Source organism: Mus caroli, unplaced genomic scaffold (genome assembly GCF_978045245.1).
Source record: "Mus caroli unplaced genomic scaffold, Mus_caroli_1 scaffold_15, whole genome shotgun sequence".
Lineage (NCBI taxonomy): Eukaryota > Metazoa > Chordata > Mammalia > Rodentia > Muridae > Mus > Mus caroli.
The window spans coordinates 40034017-40051689 of NW_028227270.1; the positions used below are offsets into that span (position 1 = coordinate 40034017).

The window sequence follows — 17673 nt, forward strand, 5'->3', positions numbered from 1 at the left end:
TCTGGAACACAGCCTCTTTGTACTTTCAGAAAACACTTCCCAGAAGATGTCACCTCAACGATGCTGGTCTCTTCTTAATCACCGCTAATTTCTTAGCTCCAGCTAACCAGCATCAATAGTCCCAGTAATGCAAAGTTTTTGCTTTAGTAGTTCTGGTATCTTGTTAATCACAGCTGACTCTTCAGTCCCAGCTAACCAGAAGTACAGAATCTTCACAATCAAAACAGAAATGGCCCTGAAAAGAGTCTTTAATCTTCCCTCTGAAATTTCACAACTCAGGCCTCCATCCTCTGTATTGTTCTCAACATTATCTTCCAAGCGCCTACACAACATCTGACAGAGCTCTTAACAACGAATGGATCTTCAAGCCCAAAGTTCCAAAGTCCTTCCACAGTCCTCCCCAAAACATGGTCAGGTTGTCACAGGAATACCCTACTCTGCTGGTACCAATTTGTCTTAGTCAGGGTTTCTATTCCTGCACAAACATCATGACCAAAAAGCAAGTTGGGGAGGAAAGGGTTTATTCAGCTTACATTTCCACATTGCTGTTGATCACTGAAAGAAGTCAGGACTGGAACTCAAGCAGGTCAGGGAGCAGGAGCTGATGCAGAGGCCATGGAGGGATGTTCTTTACTGGCTTGCTTCCCCTGGCTTGCTCAGCCTGCTCTCTTATAGAACCAAGACTACCAGCCCAGAGATGGTCCCACCCACAAGGGGCCTTTTCCCCCTTGATCACTAATTGAGAAAATGCCTGACAGTTGTATCTCATGGAGGCATTTCCTCAACTGAAGCTCCTTTCTCTGTGATAACTCCAGCTGTGTCAAGTTGACACAAAACTAGCCAGTACAGATGGCAAATCAACAGGGCAAACTCAGAGAAACGTCTTCACACAAACATAAGGATAAATATAAGAATTTTCGTGGCAGCATTTATTAACATAGTAAGTAGCCAGTTAAATGAACATAAAATTGTAAATACAAACAATGGAATGTCCATAACAATCAAAGGATGAATGGAACTCATGGAGGGCAATGCAGCATGTATGCCACAGAGAACACCAGAAGCAGTGTGCACGGTGACAGACAAGAGGGACAGGCCCGAAAAGTGCAGCTGAGATGGAGAGACAAACGGGACAAAAAGAATATAAAAACCTGAAGTGCTGTGTGCCCTCCAGCACATAGGGCTACAAATGTGGGATGAATGCAAGCTGCATTTGGGGGTACAAGAAAACATTTATTGACACATGAAGTAACATTTTGTGACTTAGCATTAGAGATAAAAATTAGTATTGGAAAAATGTAAAGTATTCAGGAATAAATTCAGTAAGAAACAAGCAAGATGTGCATGAAAACAGTAAAATAAAACATCAAAGTTACGAATTAATGGACACTGAAAGTTGTAACAGAGCAGCAGGCTTCTGGGTAGAGACTCTATTCTCTCATAGGTCAGTCGCATGGCTGTTCCCAGACAGTATTGCCAACTAGGAAGGGGCCACCAACCTGGCACTGATGAAGGATGCTGGAAGCTTTCCCAGTGGTGGTGTGCTGCACACATCCCAAGGGCTGCAGACTGCAGCTATGAAATGTTCTCTCCCTCGAATGCAGGCTGCTGTGTCCTGTGAGCATCAGCTCCACCCCTTGACTCTTTGGGATGTGGACAATTAGCTCTACAAGTTTGGATTTTCAATGATGGAAAATTTTCAATACATTTAACAGTTGTGGTTTTTGGTTTTTGTTGTTGTTTTGTTTACTTTTCACTTTTCCCCTCAAGAAAGTAAAATAGAATTCAGAGCTAATATTTATTGCAATTCTTCCTGGATGTAATTCAGAATTGTAGGTGATAAAATGGCATCTTAAGAAGCACAAATGTCTCACCTTTCTAATGAAAACATTTAGAAGTTGACTTTTGTTGATCTTGAAAATTTTTTTTTTTTTTGCTTGTTTAATGTAGACTGAATCCCAGAAGTCTGTTATATTGCACACACTTAAGGACGGCATGTTGGGGGAAGACAGGCGCTTCATTATTGAGCTGATAGCTGCTGATGAGGTAGAAATATCTCCAGTGAAAGGTAAGAAAAATTCACAGAGGTTTTGAAGCTATGTATTTCTAAAAAGAAGTAGTCACAAAGATAGGCAATGCTAAGTTTTATAACTTTTAAAAGTGTGCTTCAGTGTAGAGGTATATTTTTACTCTACAGTCTAGGAAGTTTTTAAAATTATAATACACTACAATAAATTATAACTATTGTATTATAAAACAATAAATGAATTTATTAAAATTATATCTTTATGATATAATATATATGATTTATATGGTCACAGGTCAAAGATCCTATACTGTTGGCTTTTTGTTTTAAAATAAAGTTCTTCACTCTACTCATGCTTATAAAATAAAACATGAGCACTAAGTGATCAAACAGCAGTAAGCAGAAAAATTCTTCATTGAACTAAAATAAAAATAATTAATTTTTAATTAAAATTAATTGAAAAATTTAGTTAACTCTTGTGTATATGCGTTCCTGTGGATGTGTGCACGTGAGTGAGGGTGACTCCGTAGGGCAGAGGAGTTCGCTCTTCCTGGGACTGCCGTTACCTTGAGTTAGGAGCTGCCCTACATAGGAGTTGTGAACTGAACTCTGGTTCTCTGTAAGATACCCATGCTCTGAAGTTCTGAGCCATCTTTCAGACCCAAGAATTATTTTTAAACCAGTTAATTTAGTTTATGTGTATGTATGCAAATGAGTATGTGTGCATGTGCTTGTGTGTGTGTTGGTGTACAGACATGAGCAAAGGTGCCCATGGAAGCCGAAAGAGGGCATTGGATCCCCTTGAACTGGAGTTTATAGCCTTTATGAGTTGCTGGTTGAGAATACTGGCACAGAAACTTGGCCATTTGTAAGAGCTAGAAGCACTCTTAACTTCTAGACCATCTCTCCAAGCCCAAGGATTCTTTCCCTTTTTTTGGTTTTTCGAGACAGGGTTTCTCTGTGTAGCCTTGGCTGTCCTGGAACTCACTCTGTAGACCAGGCTGGCCTCGAACTCAGAAATCCGCCTGTTTCTGCCTCCCAAGTGCTGGGATTAAAGGTGTGCGCCACCACCTCCCGGCAGCCCAAGAAATTTAATTGCACAGATATTTGCTGTGTTACAAAATTGGTGTACATGCTCCATGCTCAATATAATCTAATATTATGTTCTTATATGAATTTATAATTATTACCTTGAAATGCTGGTAGTGATGCTTGATTGATTATAATTTCTATATGTTTTTAGCAAACATATGTTGCATAATTTTAAAATTTAACACATGAAGTGTGATTAGTATAGTCTAAGTCTACATGCTTTTATCTAAAATTAATCTCTTGTCTCTTTTAATATTTCATACAAGTATCCCAATTTTTATATATTCATAGGAAGACAGGCATTAAATGATTTCATTGTGCTATGAATAATAATAACAACAAAAAGGATGGGAAATATTTAAAATTATAAATTTGCTTATTGTGACACCATCCTTTTATAACCTGGAAACTCCATGCTAAGCAAGGCTCTAGGACTGAAGTGGCTTGGTACCCAGGAGAGTGTCTTCCCCCTTTTCAGAGAAGAGAAGGGGGAAGGGGGCAGAGCTATGTGAGGGGAGCTGGGGGCAGTGGGGCTGCAGTCTGGATATAAAGTGAATCGATAAAATAATTATTGGAAGAAAAAAAGCATTGCACCTATTTCCCCAGAAGAGTTGACAGAAGTTTCTAAACCATCTATCAGATTGATCCACACTGGAGGCAAACCAAACATCAAGTCATTTCATGTATTGAATAGAATATTACATGATTGCCAATAAATTTAAGTAATAATCACAAATATTGACATAGATAACCTAAATGATCATTGGTCAAAAATAAAGTTATAAGATAACAAAAAAAGAAAGAAAAAGAAAGATAAAAGAAAGAAACAAAGAAACAAAGAAAAAAAAGAGAGGAAGGGAGGAAGACAGGAAGAGAGAGAGAGGGAGAGAGAGACAGACAGAGAGAGAGAGAGAGAGAGAGAGAGAGAGAGAGAAGGAAGGGAAAATGCTCTCAATAATTCTTGCTTTTGCTCCTGAGGCTACTGACAAACCCACCCAGTGAACAAAGATATGGTGAATCACTTCATGCATGTGGTAGAGGATAGCTTGCTTGCTTACCAGGCAGTGAGAATGGGGTTTGGCCAGGCTTTTCCTGCCCTCTTCTGCAAGTGTGATTGCAGGAAGGGCTGGAAAGGCACCAGAGCTGATCTCCTCCTGGTGAAAGGTGGAAACCAATACCTGCCAGTGATTATTGTCATCTGCATTTAATTGTTTAGCGGTTTGTGTGCATCTGCATGTTTGCCGCAACATGGGCTATCTTATCTTCAATGCAGGTAGAGCATCAGTCATCATCCGAGGAGATAAGAGCATATCAGAAGTTGGAATTGCTTCATCCTCTAGACACATCATTATTGGGGAACCCTCAGCCACATACAATGGCACTGCCACCATTGAGTGAGGATTCTGTGATTTTATTTAAGTTGCCTAGAGCAGCAGTTCTCAACCTCTGGGTCGTGACCACCTTGGGGGATGCATGTCAGATATCCTGCACATCAGATATTGACATGTAGATTCATAACAATAGGAAAATGACAGTTATGAAAGAGCAACCAAATAATTTTATGGTTGGGGGTCACCAACAGCATGAGGAACTGCATTAAATGTTTGCAGCATTAGGAAGGTTGAGACACAACGGCCTACAGCATCATTCTTAAGCATGCATTAGTATGCATTATCAACGTACATATTGGTTAGCATTGTGTGGAGAATAGAACAGACTTAAGGTACAAACTAAAAGCTTTCTCCTGAGCTGACCTGAAGTCTGATCACAAGTAGCCCTGTTCACTCAGGGATGAGTTACAGGGATGGGTTGCAAAGTCCATGAGGGTAAAAAAAGACAGTCCCATTCTGTCATCTCACACACAAGGTGTTACTTTCTCTATAAACTTGATTCTGTGGATTCTCAAATCAGATCCTACCACACGAGTAAATTTATAGGATTGTGGGCAAGTTTGTCTCTCCACATTTTCTAATGGCAAATGGAGCAGCAGCCACCAATGATGCAGCTGCGTTTGACTTGAGAGGTCTGTAGTCTGCACAGAGGCCCCCTGAATTATCCAGTCCTCCTTTTCCTCGAGTCTTTCTATGTGTGGAGCATAGTGTCTCTGTTCTTTAGAGGATCTGTTATGCTACTCATATTGTATGTAAGTGTTAAAAAAATCTGTGAATCAGGCTTAGTGTTCACTTTTAGCTTAGGAATTCTAGGGAATTCTAAGATTTCTGCCTGATTTACAATTGATGGGTAAGGCTATTTAAAGTCATAATATTCTTGCAATAAGTGAAAATTGGCTTAAGATGATTAATTAAGAATATACTGAATACATGTCCATGTACTGTTGTAGCCTTGTTCGTGGCCCAGGGGTTTCAGGGGAGATCACAGTGAACTGGAGGATATTGCCTCCTTCCAGGGGGGAGTTTGTGGAGACATCAGGACAACTGACGATGCTGGATGGACAGTCTGCTGCCACAGTAGTTATTCAGGTACCAGTGCAGCTGCCTTCTGTTATCCCTTGTGTGTGCATGTGTGTGTGTGTGTGTGCATGTGTGTGTGTGTGATTGGAGGGAGTTTATAGAATCTATGGCTGTTTCTATTGTTTCTATGTGTAGGACAGAATGGCTTTTTTTTTAAAACCTTCTCCAGGCTTTGAATGATGACATCCCAGAGGAGAAGTGTCACTATGAGTTTCAGCTCACTGAAATCAGTGAGAGTGGGATGCTGAATGAAGCCAGTGTCAGCGCCCGCATCACCATGGTGGCCAGTGACTCTCCCTATGGCCGGTTCTCATTTTCACATGAGCAGCTTCACGTTTCCGAAGCAGCACAGAGGGTATGGTGTGGACTGCAGAAGCTCCATCTGCTGTTGCTAGTATGGGGAGAGGTCCTTAAAATGCGGTTTATTTGTTTGGTTTTTGTTGTTGTTGTTCCTTTTCTAAAACTTCCCCCCCCCATAGATTAATTTTTCCTTGTATTGTTATTATAATGTGATTACTATAATTTTATAGAATTTAATTCCCACATAATCCTAGTAAATAGGATAATTAGAGATGATTTGTGCAGTGGGTTGAAGATGCAAATTGAACAGGTAAGCAATTTTCTCCTAGGTTAATGTCACAGTTGTCCGCTCAGGCGGCTCCTTTGGACGTGCACGAGTCTTGTATGAGACAGGTAGCAGGACGGCTGAGGCAGGCTGGGACTTTGTTCCCGCTTCAGGGGAGCTACTCTTTGAAGCCAGAGAGAAGATGAAAAGTCTGTACATTGACATTCTTGATGACAACCTTCCTGAAGGCCCTGAGGAATTCATTCTTGCCATTACAAGAGTGGACCTCCAGGGAAGGTAAAGATGAGGGAAGGAAGGGGAGGAAGGAGAGGGAAAGGGGAGACTTCAGGCCAGGACTGAATGACTATGGTTTTCATCATTGTCTAAACTTTATTCCTCCCCCTACTTCCCTGCTGAGAGAAAATGGTCCTGTTATGTGGATTCACCCAGCAAAGCCAGAGCATTGATGGCGATATGCCATCCCACAATTCCTGACAGTGAGAGCAGTCGTAGGATGGGGTGGCAAGAATTGCCTATCCCATTTCTGTACCCACGAAGAATAGGAGTGGGGGGCAGCTCTCCTTGGTATCCTGAAGGCCGTGCTGTCTTCTCTGTTGGTAAATGAGATAGATTCTTGTCCAGTAGCAGTTTCAAACCGGAGAACAATTTGAATGGTAGTTAAGCAAACTGGTGTAGCATGCTGTCAACGATGAATCAGACTTCGTCATTCTGAGGCCCATCCTTCCCTGGAGCCGGATTGATTGACATCAGGAGGCATTGGCAGCTGCTCTTGGCTAAGGTGGTCAGTCTTATCATCACCCCGGTAAAGGACCCCGTGCAGGGCCTTCCCCTAGAATAGTGCGTGAATTCTGAGAATTCTCAAAGTTTGTTTATATATTAAAACATATATTCATTAGTTAAATATAGATTTCATGTTTCAATTTTTCCTAATTCAGTATTTCACTCAGAAACATAGGTAAGAGTATGTATTCTCTTACCTAAGAAATGGAAAGATATATTTTGAGTTCACATAAACATCATATCGTTCCTTTACAAGATCTGATACAGTATCTGGCAGTGGGACTTAAGTTCTTCCAGCCGCGCAGTCTCCCTTAAGTGAAGGCATGTTGGAGACAGTAGTTCCCCCGCAGGAGACAGCAGCCTGTGCTTTGTCTTGGAGATCAGGACTTGGAGATTTTGCCTTCTTGGCTGTCCTTCCAATGATAAATTTCCACATGAATTCTAATAGTTTTTGCTTGCAAATAACAATTCCTTTGATACAAAAAGGAAGCAGTGTTTGCTGTTTTGCCTCTCAGTTAAGAGACCTGCTACTTTGGTAGGTCCTGAGTCTAATCTCAGGCTACTCTCAGGATGCTGATAGGACAGTTGCTTCCCCAGTAATGTGTATCCCCTTGGTTCCCTCTCTCTGAATTCTCTTCCGAGCCATCTTATTTAGCAGTTTTCACCCTTTCAGCACAGGGTAGCCCATGAACACCAAATGCAAAGAATTTGGGAATTGAAGGAAGGATTGGAATTGTTTAGTGTTTTTTTGAAAATTCTTTTACTTTAGGAACTGAAATGCTCTAAGGCATGGCAGTCAAAGCTTGTTTGATGGGGAAATCAATCTGAAAAGGTCTTTTGCAGAAATACGTTGTTATACAAGTAAACTGATAATGTATGATGGTTAATTTACATCTCTTTATACTCTTGCTATTTGTATTTTGTCCAAGCTTATAATTTTTATTATTTTGTGTTTCATATAAGCACCAATACTTGGAAGCCAGTATTTATTTTAAACATCATTTCACACACGGCAGCCTTAGTACTATGGCCGTCTAAGACAGTTCCAGGGTTGAGGAACAGCATTCTCTAAGCATGCATGAGACTGTGGGCTCACGGTGCAGTTGTATAGCAGAGTCAGTGCAAGAGAACTAAGATGCAGGAGCTGAAAAGAATTTTATGTTCATACTACCCATGTATGTCTTGATATTTTGGTTTGTTGTGCTTTAACTTCTGTTTCCTTTGCAAGAGGGTATGATTTTACCATCCAAGAGAATGGACTTCAGATAGATCAACCTCCTGAAATTGGGAACATCTCCATTGTTCGAATCATAATAATGAAAAATGATAATGCAGAAGGCATCATTGAATTTGATCCAAAGTACACTGACATCTCAGGTGAGCTTAGTTGGCTTCTCTGAACTGAACTGTCACAACATTTTCTCAATTGCAAAGGAATCAGGATTCTTATATGCAAATTGTTTTGGTGTGATTACAAAAAAATTCCCCTGCGTTTGTATGTTTACATTTAAAAATATATTTTCAGTTACTTTTACGTAGCCTTGAATCTCTTTGTGTTTTACAAAGCCAAATTGTTACTTGGCTTAGAAAAAAAAATGATGTTTAAACCTTAAAGATTATTAAAATATGTCTGTTTAAAGCATCGTTAAGGGGCTAGAGAAACGGCTCAGTAGTTAAGAGTCGTTGCTATTTGGTGTTGTCTTAGTTAGATTTCTATTACAGAGATAAAGCATTGTGGCCAGGAGCAGCATGGGGTGGAAAGGGTTTGTTTATTTCATCTTATAAAGTATAGCCTGCCATCCTGAAGTCAGAGCCGGAAGGAGTTCAAGGCAGGAACCCAGAGTCAAGAACTGACCCAGAAGCCCTGGAGGAGCAGTGCTCCGGGCTTGCTCCTCACTCAGAGTCAGGAACTGACCCAGAAGCCACGGAGGAGCGATGCTCCGGGCTTGCGCCTCACTCAGAGTCAGGAACTGACCCAGAAGCCCTGGAGGAGCAAGCCCAAAGCAGCGGGTTTGCTCCTCCGGGTTTGCTCAGTTTGCCTTCTTTTATGATCTGGGACCACCTGCCCAGGGGTGACAACGCTTACATGCTGGGGATGCTCAGACACATCATTAATCAAGACAATGCCCCACAGATTTGCCTAAGGCCAGTCTTATGGAGCCATCTTCTCAAAAAACTTCTCTTCCCAGATATGTCCAGGTTGTGTCAGTTCGACAGAAACCAAACAGCACATTGCTCTTGCAAACCTGGATAACTGACTCACACTGCTGGATTCCAGCTCCTGGGGATCTGATGCCCTCTTCTGGCTTCTGGGCAGTTTACATATTCAAAGATCCATACGCATGAATAAAAATTAAATAAATCTAAAATATATTTTAAAGAAAACCTTCCAAATGTATGTAAATGTAATGTTTATCTAGTGTTTATTTACTCTGTAGTGAATAACCACCCTGGAGATGAACATTTAACTGTTCTGTAGCTGTAGATAATATCTGAGCACTTGATGTTGTCTTCAGCTCTTCTCAGGCTTGCCCAATGTTACAATTCCCCTTTACCATAAAATCAGGACACAGAATATGTGGTTACATTTCTTTCCAGGCAGAAAGAGATGGCTACCTTCCTAGGATATGCCTTTATTCAAAGGTAGACTATAGTATAATTTAAAAGTAAACATAATACCTTGTTTCCACAAATGATTTATTGGCTTTAGTGCCTCTACCCAGATTCTTTGTCTAGCTATCTTGCAAGTTCAACAAGACTGTCCTTCTGTGCACTTCCTAAGGCCTTTTTGGATAAGCCATGGCTTATCACATAAGCTATTTTGTGAATTTCCGCTCATTTCTGGTAAAGGGATGCTGTATTTTTACATCGAGAAATAATAGGACTTTTCCTCCATTTACCCATTTCTCATTAATTCACTGTTGCTGAGAGGAAGTTTTTGGTAATGGATACCTTTTTAATTTAAAATTTAAATTTGAATTTTTAAATTGAAATCAAGCATTGATGTTGATGTTTTTTTAATATATTTCTTAGGACCAGAAAAATATAATAGTTTATATAGAGAGATTTAAAAATACTAATACAAGTGCAGTTGAGATAGCCCAGTGAGTAAATGTGTTTGCTGCCAAGCCTGACAAGCTGAAATCAATCCTGGACACCAACTGGTAGGAGAAGGGACATGATGCCAATAAGCTGTCCTCTGAGCTCCACACAGGTGCATACAAGCACACATACACAGAGACCACACACAGACATACACAGACACACACAATATAAATGAAAAATATCATGTGATAGAAATATAAGGGTCCTTTGTATGCACTTATATGTATTTCAGCTAAATGTCTAAAGCAGTTCAGAATATTTTCAGTTTGTGGAGATGCTTTTATTTTATTTGTGCATATCGTGAAGAGGAGGAAAGCCTGTACTAATGATTGCATAGGCTACATTCATTTTTAAGAATTGTTCCCTCTAAATTTCAGCCTATGGTAAGCTATATTTTTCATAAAGACATAAGACCAACAAAACATGAAAAACAGAAGAGTGTGCACTGGACCCTTGTCTTTAATTGCTTAGTCTAGTCTGGCTGAATCGTGTAAATGTCATTTGCTTTTCCTAGTAACTCGCCTAACCCCACATTCCTTCCACAGTGGAGGAAGATGCTGGCGTGATCACACTCCCTGTCCTGAGGCTTCGTGGAACTTATGGCCACGTGTCAGCTGATTTCAGCTCCCGGGGCTTCTCTGCAGTTCCAGGAGGCTATGTACTGCATGGCAGCTCAGTCACCTTTCAGCATGGGCAGAACCTAAGCTTTATAAATGTCTCCATCATCGATGACAATGAAAGGTTAGTCCTACAGAAACAGTGCACACACACAGAGCATGGGTACTGTGACCTAACTTACACTGAAGATGCATGTTCCTGCCGAGAAGCAGCACTTGAGAGAGACAGGGGAATACCAGCAAAGGAGCTGGCACTGAGGATGGAAACCTCGGTTTTCTCAGATAGAGGAGAACGGTTCTTTTCCTCACATGGACCAGAATGGTTAGGATGTGGCAGTGCTTCCCAGCCCACCTTCTACAGTCAAGAAGTGGGTTGTGAGGGCTTCATGTTGCGTCTGCTTTTGACTGAGCACCCTCCTCCTGGTGTGTGCCTGCTGGGCCTTGAATATGTATGGCCAATTTGGAAAATGACTAGCTATTTGGATTTTACAAGCATTTTAATATGTTTAGACTCACAGATTGCTCCTTCTTGCCATGCAGTGAATTTGAGAAGCAGTTTGAAATTCTGCTCATTGGAGCTACGGGAGGAGCGATCCTTGGGCGCCACCTAGTGAGCAAAATCACCATTGCCAAAAGTGACTCTCCCTTTGGCATCGTACGATTTCTCAACCAAAGCAAAATTTCTCTTCCTAACCCCAGTTCCACAATGACTTTACACTTGGTGCTGGAGCGGACCGGAGGACTCTTGGGAGAGATTCAGGTAGAGTTATTATCCCTGTGATGTTAAAAGAAATTTTGAAATATCATATGTGATGTTGGACTTTCAACTCCCCAGATGTGTTTGACTATATAGTATTTACTACTAACTACTTTGTAAATATTAAGTGGCTTCTGAGCTCGATGAACATATTTGAAAATGATGTGAGCAGAATACAATTGAATAGTAGTAAACCATGTTTTTTTCAAAAAAGCATGAGTTCTATAAACTCTGCTTGTAACTTTGGGATATACAACCTGGGTTGCCCGGGTTGCCTAATGGTGCGATGACTTGGGAGAAAGGAACAATGGATCCTGCAGAGAAATAAGCCTGACCTGTTGTTAGGAGAACTCTACAGAACTGGGGACTTAATACCGACATGAGAGGACCAGAGAGCACAGAGGGCACATAGGACCCAGGACTGATGCAGGACCAGTTTGAGATGTTACCATGCGTTCAAAGAGCATGCCATCAAGGGAGACTTAGCCAGAGAGTATATCACCATTTTCACATCTGTAGCTCACCTATGCCTGCCCTGTGAAAGATGGATTGTCAAGAGGCAGTGGAGCAGTGCACAGCAGGAAGTATGGTTGGAAGGCTGTGGTCCCTCACTCTGTTATGAGTGGGAGCAGAGGGGACAAGATGTGGACAGCTGGTTGGGTTAAAGATGGAGGCTGAAGCTGGTGAGATGGCTCAGCTCAAAGGAGGTCCTGAGTTCAATTCTCAGCAGCCATAACCTCTTCTGACATCTTATGTCCTCTTCTGGCATATGGGTGTTCATGCAGCAAAGCACACATAGAATGAGTCAATGAATGAATAAGAAAAGAGATGGAGGCTGAAGAATAGAGAAATTTTGGGTGCCTCCTAAAAACTGCTGGAATGTGGTGCCAGTCTTACGAATTTCATAGCTGGGGTAAATACTTAAGAATTCTGCTTTGTACATGTTAATCTGGTGTCCTGTTAGACAAGCCCATGGAAGGCTCACCTAGTCTGAGCTCTGCCTGTTGTCAGATGAGCAGGGATGACAGGTAGAGCAGGCGCTTGCATGTAGGAAGCCATTGCAACCATGAGAGCATAAGTACTGCTGGAGCTGTGATGAGAGCAGAGCTGAGTCTTGTGCTCCTGCCTTGTAGGGGTCTGAAGAAAGAAGGCTGGGGTGGAAGGAGAGGGGAAGAAGCCTGGGAACGAAAAAGAAGAGGCATGCTGAGAGGGAGGAATGGCTTTTCCCGACATGATATGAAAACCACACACACTAGAGCTATAGAAACCCAAAGCTCTGCTTGTTTTAATCCAAACTTTAGTTCCTGATCAAATGTATGAATGTTACATTTGCACTCATTTTTACAGTAGGAATCTAAGATATTTAAAGAAAAACGCACACCACAGAATGTCATATTCTACTATGCTCTGATTGCCGGAATCCAAGCACATGGCTAGACAGTGTTGAACTCATAAACTTTATCAACGTTTGTATGTTTGTAACATATAAATATTTAAATAGTCTTCTTGTCCTGTGACGATTACAAATAACTAGGAACTATATTTCATTTTTTTAATTAAAAATATTATTCTCAGCATAGATAAACCAGGAATAGCCTGGTATATTCTAGAATAGTTTCATGTTTCTGTACTTTAATAGTGCATGCACTACAAAAATCCTTTGCTTAAGGTTGCTCTTTACTAAAATGTGATATGCCATGCAGGTGAGCTGGGAGGTGGTAGGGTCCGATGCTGAGGAACCATTACCGCCACACAATGGAGACTTTGCAGACCCAGTGAGTGGGACAGTCTCTTTTGGAGACGGAGAAGGTGGTGTGAGAAGCATCATCCTCAGAGTTTGTCCTCACGAAGAAACTGAAGCTGAGGAGACTTTTATTGTTCAGCTCAAGCCTTTGAGAGAAGCGAAGTTAGATCCCCGAGCTAAAGCTGTTACACTAACAGTAAGTCCGAACACATTCACTGCAAGATTTCAGATTTAACGGATTTGTCAGAAAGTTATTTCTACTGCTTGAGGCATTATAATGCTGAATAGAAAATACTAAAACTTAAGAAGGGGCTGGGGGCGTGGTTCAGTTGGGGCATTGCTTGCGCATGAAACCCAGGGTTCCCCAAACAACACTGTTTGGCAATATTCACCTGCAGTGTACCCGACACAGAGGAGGTGGAGGCAGGAGGATCAGAAATTCAGGGTTAACCTCTGCTACATAGAGGGTTTGAGGCAATCTGGTGTACAGGAGACCCTGTCTCAAAACAAACAAGAACATGAAGTTTTAATAATCCCTATGAATCAAACATTCTCATTTTATATTAATTACATAGCAGCCTCAATATTAACAATTCTTAAAATTTTAATAGAATGTTAAAGTACTTATTTTATAATCTTAGAGAAAATTTGGTGTATGGAGAATATTTGATATTACTAGAGAAGAGTAGTAATTTTTTTTATCTCATGGTAAATGTAGAAGTTTGTTATCAACTTTTTAAAAATTAGCTTATGAGTCAGACTGAAGGTTTTTGTTAATTGGCCCAGTGATACAGTGCTATATCTGATCCGAGTTCAGTGTCTTTCATATGAGTTACCCTATCCAGCAGAGGGGGATAAAAACAGCGACAATAAATAATATATTTTGATTTGAAAAATAGTGTTCTTTTGGGTCTGGATCTGTTAGTGTTTTCCTGAGCAAAAGAACCAAAGGGAAACACACACACACACACAAACAAACACACACTTGTGTTCGTGCACATGTGTACACGTACACACACAAGCACACATGTGTGTGCATATATAACATGTATGAGAGGAGGGAGGGAAGGAAGGTAGGAAGAGGGTGGGAGGAAGAAAGGAGGGAGTGAGGGAGGGAGAGAAAGAGAGAGAGAGAGAGAGAGAGAGAGAGAGAGAGAGAGAGAGAGAGAGAGAGAGAGAGAGAGAGAGAGAGACACCCAGTTGGCCAGAAACAGGGAAGAGCTGCTGCAGAGGTCTTGGTATTCCCTGTGGCAGCGACAGGAAGCCCAGGCATGGCTTCTAAGTTGCAATCTTCTTTCTTTTCAAAGCTGCTTTACTCCTTAGTCTTAGTTGATTGGATGAAACCCGCCCACCTTGTTGAGGGTAATATGTTTTATTTAGAAACAACTGATTCAAAAATTTAATCCTATCTACAAGTTCCTTCACAGATATATCTAGAGTGGTGTTTCACCAGACAGTTTAATATCATACCTTTGCCTATTTGCTACACAAAATTAGACAGCACAGGGGCTGGCGAGTAATGTTCAGTGCTGGAACCCTTGCTGAGCACACACAGAGCCCTCGGTTTTGTCCTCCTCATCCAAAGCAACAACCATTGCCATAGGGCTGTTTTTTCTTTGTCTGTTCTCTATCTTAGGAAGCATCTAAATGGAGCCACCTGGCTGAATGTTTGAAGCACAGGGTGACTCAAAGGCACAGGCATGAAACAGAGTAACCCTTCACCTTCTATAAGTTACAGTTTTCTAATTGCTTCTCTCTTTGAGGGTAAGAATGGGTTTGAGCTAGACAACAGTGAGTCTAGCAGGAAGATGTTTCTTTTCCCCTCAAGTGGAGTGGCAGATTGTATCCAAGCACTCCTTATATGGCGAATTTCTTCTGCTTATCCCTAGGTTAGTCTACTCCTGCTTTTTCCTTAGGATTATTTGATACTCTACTCACTTCCTGTTAATGTTTGTTAGATACAGAAGTTTGGGGACCCCAATGGAGTTATTCATTTTGCTCCTGAGTCTTTATCTAAGAAAAGGTTCTCAGAGCCATCTCCGTCCGATGGACCCCTGCTCCTATCCTTCCTTGTCACAAGGTCCAGAGGCACCTCTGGAGATATCAAGGTATGACTTTGATTTGATTTTCCTGAAGGAGTATCAGTTTACACACATCACCTATGTGCTTAGGAGAACAGAGAAATTTTATGTTCTAGTTAAAGAATTTGCTGATTTGAGGTTGTTACAGTTTACAGCAAAACTAAGAGGCTTGTGTGCCTTTGTGTTCTGTTAAAGAACCCTGACATGCTCTTTTATTTAACGTTGGTACAGTGGGCACCACTGCCCACCTTCATCATCATGAGGGCTGAGATGTTTTCTATTATCTCATTGGCTCTCTGCTCAAACCCTTGGTGACATTTGTAAGTCATTATATTTGCCATGGCCTTATTTCTCACAGAAGGTTTCCATGTAAGCAACTGCTTTTTAAAAACCACAGCCTGTGTTTGTTGGCGTAGCCTGCTTAAGGTGCTCTTGGGAGTTCTGGTGTGTTGGCTAAGAGATAAAGTTCACATGTTTGTTCTAACCAACAATTGTCTCAGTTTGTGAAATTCCCCTAAACCCTTTATTTCTCCTCTGAATTGAAGATTACTAGTAATTTTTTTTCCATTTAAAAGTTTGCGGTCTGGAGGCAGCACTTGTGGCATGAGTAATTATTTGTATTTTACAGATATTCTTTTCATTCAAATACACAACAAAAATAATTACTGAGTTATATACTTACTTTGAATGATTTTTAGAAACTTTAATGTTAAACTTTCATGTAAATAAACACACCCTGCACCAAAGTTTACCTGATAGAAGCTATGGAACACCAGCATAAATATTCTATTTTCAATATCAAATATAGTTTGTGACTTACCCACCACTAAAGCAAACAGCAATGACAAGAACCCACAACCGAATCAGAAGTGGAAGGACAATTCAGTTCTTGTCTTCTTTCACAGTCGGTGACTGTGGCTCTGTGTTCTCCTTCCTCACCCCCTAATCCTTAGCATTTCCGTTTTCTTCATGTTATACTGTTGGCACATGCATATTTGTTTACATATATGCACGTATTATTGGTTAGATTCCATATATGAGAGAAAACATGCATTTTTTTCTTCCTGAGCTATGTGGCTTCAACTGATATTATATATCCTAAGTCTACCTACTTTACTGCCAAAGTTTTAACTTCATTTTCTTTGGAGCATAGTAACATTAGTATATAAGTATATATTTTTAAATCTCATTATCCGTTCGTCTGCTAAGAACAACTTGGTTGATTCTAATTCTTTGCTACAGAGAATGAAGCAACAGTGAGTGTGGATGTACAAGTCTCTCTGCAGGGCGGTGTGGGGTTCTCTGGGAGGATGTGCAGAAGTGAGCTAGGATGTGCCATGTGCATACTTTTGGCATTGAAGTACTGTGTACGGTTCACAAATTGATGTATGTGTGGAACTGGCATGTTAGAGTTTACTTGCTTTCCATCCTTTCAACTCATGCGCTTATTTTAGAAGAAGATAAATAATAAGATGAAAAGGTACCCTGTCCTTCAGATTGTGTAAGAAGGGAGTCACTGTGATTCGAAACCAGCATATATTTCCAAGTGTGTTTGAAGGTTAAAAACATCTAACCTACGTTTCTCTTTTGCATGTCCCAGAAGAAGTAGAGTCGGGAGGTTTCTCTCTGCACACGCTGAGTTCCATAACTGCTGCCTTTCTTCCTGTCATCCCAGGTGCACTGGGAGCTAAGCAGTGAGTTTGACACCACTGGAGACTTTCTTTCCACACGAGGATTTTTCACCATCGCTGATGGAGAGAGTGACGCAAGTTTTGATGTCCATTTGCTGCCAGATGACGTGCCTGAGATTGAGGAGGAATACGCTGTCCAGCTTGTTTCTGTAGAGGGAGGTGCAGAACTGGACCTGGGAAAGTGCACTGCAAGGTTCTCTGTGTCTGCCAATGATGACCCGCATGGTGTGTTTGCCCTGTATTCAGATCGGCAGTCAGTACTGATTGGGCAGAACCTTGATAGATCCATCCAGATTAACATCACCCGGCTCGCTGGAGCATTTGGTGCTGTGGCTGTCAGAGTTCAAATACTATCTGATAATAAAGAAGACCCAGTGGCTACTGAAAATGAAGAGAGGCAGCTGGTGATCACCGATGGTGCTAGATATAAAGTAGGCTCGGTGCCCTTGAAGAATCAGGTTTGTAGCACTTTAAGTTCCTGAAAATTCAAGCAGAATTCCTTTGGGGGAGCCCCTGTGTACCTCTCAGTCAATGCTGAAAGGCATATTTTGATATTTAAAGGTAACCTATAAGACAAATTTACAAAATGCATATAATTATTGGATAATATGTTGGTGAGTTTGAAGTGAGGGAAAACCAGGTTTCTATTTGGATATAATACATCTTCACCCGGTGTCTTAGTTAGGGTTTTACTGCTGTGAAGAGACACCATGCCCAAAGCAA

At 41.1% G+C, this 17673-nt stretch overlaps 1 protein-coding gene across 1 annotated transcript in view; it reads left to right on the plus strand.

The window, feature by feature from the left end:
- The window catches only part of Adgrv1 (adhesion G protein-coupled receptor V1), a 504170-nt gene that overhangs the window by 153039 nt on the left and 333458 nt on the right, over positions 1-17673 (plus strand). Inside the window, exons 62-72 of the mRNA XM_085830825.1 lie at positions 1951-2068; positions 4392-4512; positions 5460-5598; positions 5759-5944; positions 6219-6451; positions 8184-8332; positions 10606-10801; positions 11218-11437; positions 13138-13374; positions 15137-15286; positions 16935-17408. Of these exons, the coding sequence (XP_085686951.1) occupies positions 1951-2068; positions 4392-4512; positions 5460-5598; positions 5759-5944; positions 6219-6451; positions 8184-8332; positions 10606-10801; positions 11218-11437; positions 13138-13374; positions 15137-15286; positions 16935-17408 (2223 nt within the window). The remainder of the gene's footprint in view (positions 1-1950; positions 2069-4391; positions 4513-5459; positions 5599-5758; positions 5945-6218; positions 6452-8183; positions 8333-10605; positions 10802-11217; positions 11438-13137; positions 13375-15136; positions 15287-16934; positions 17409-17673) is intronic.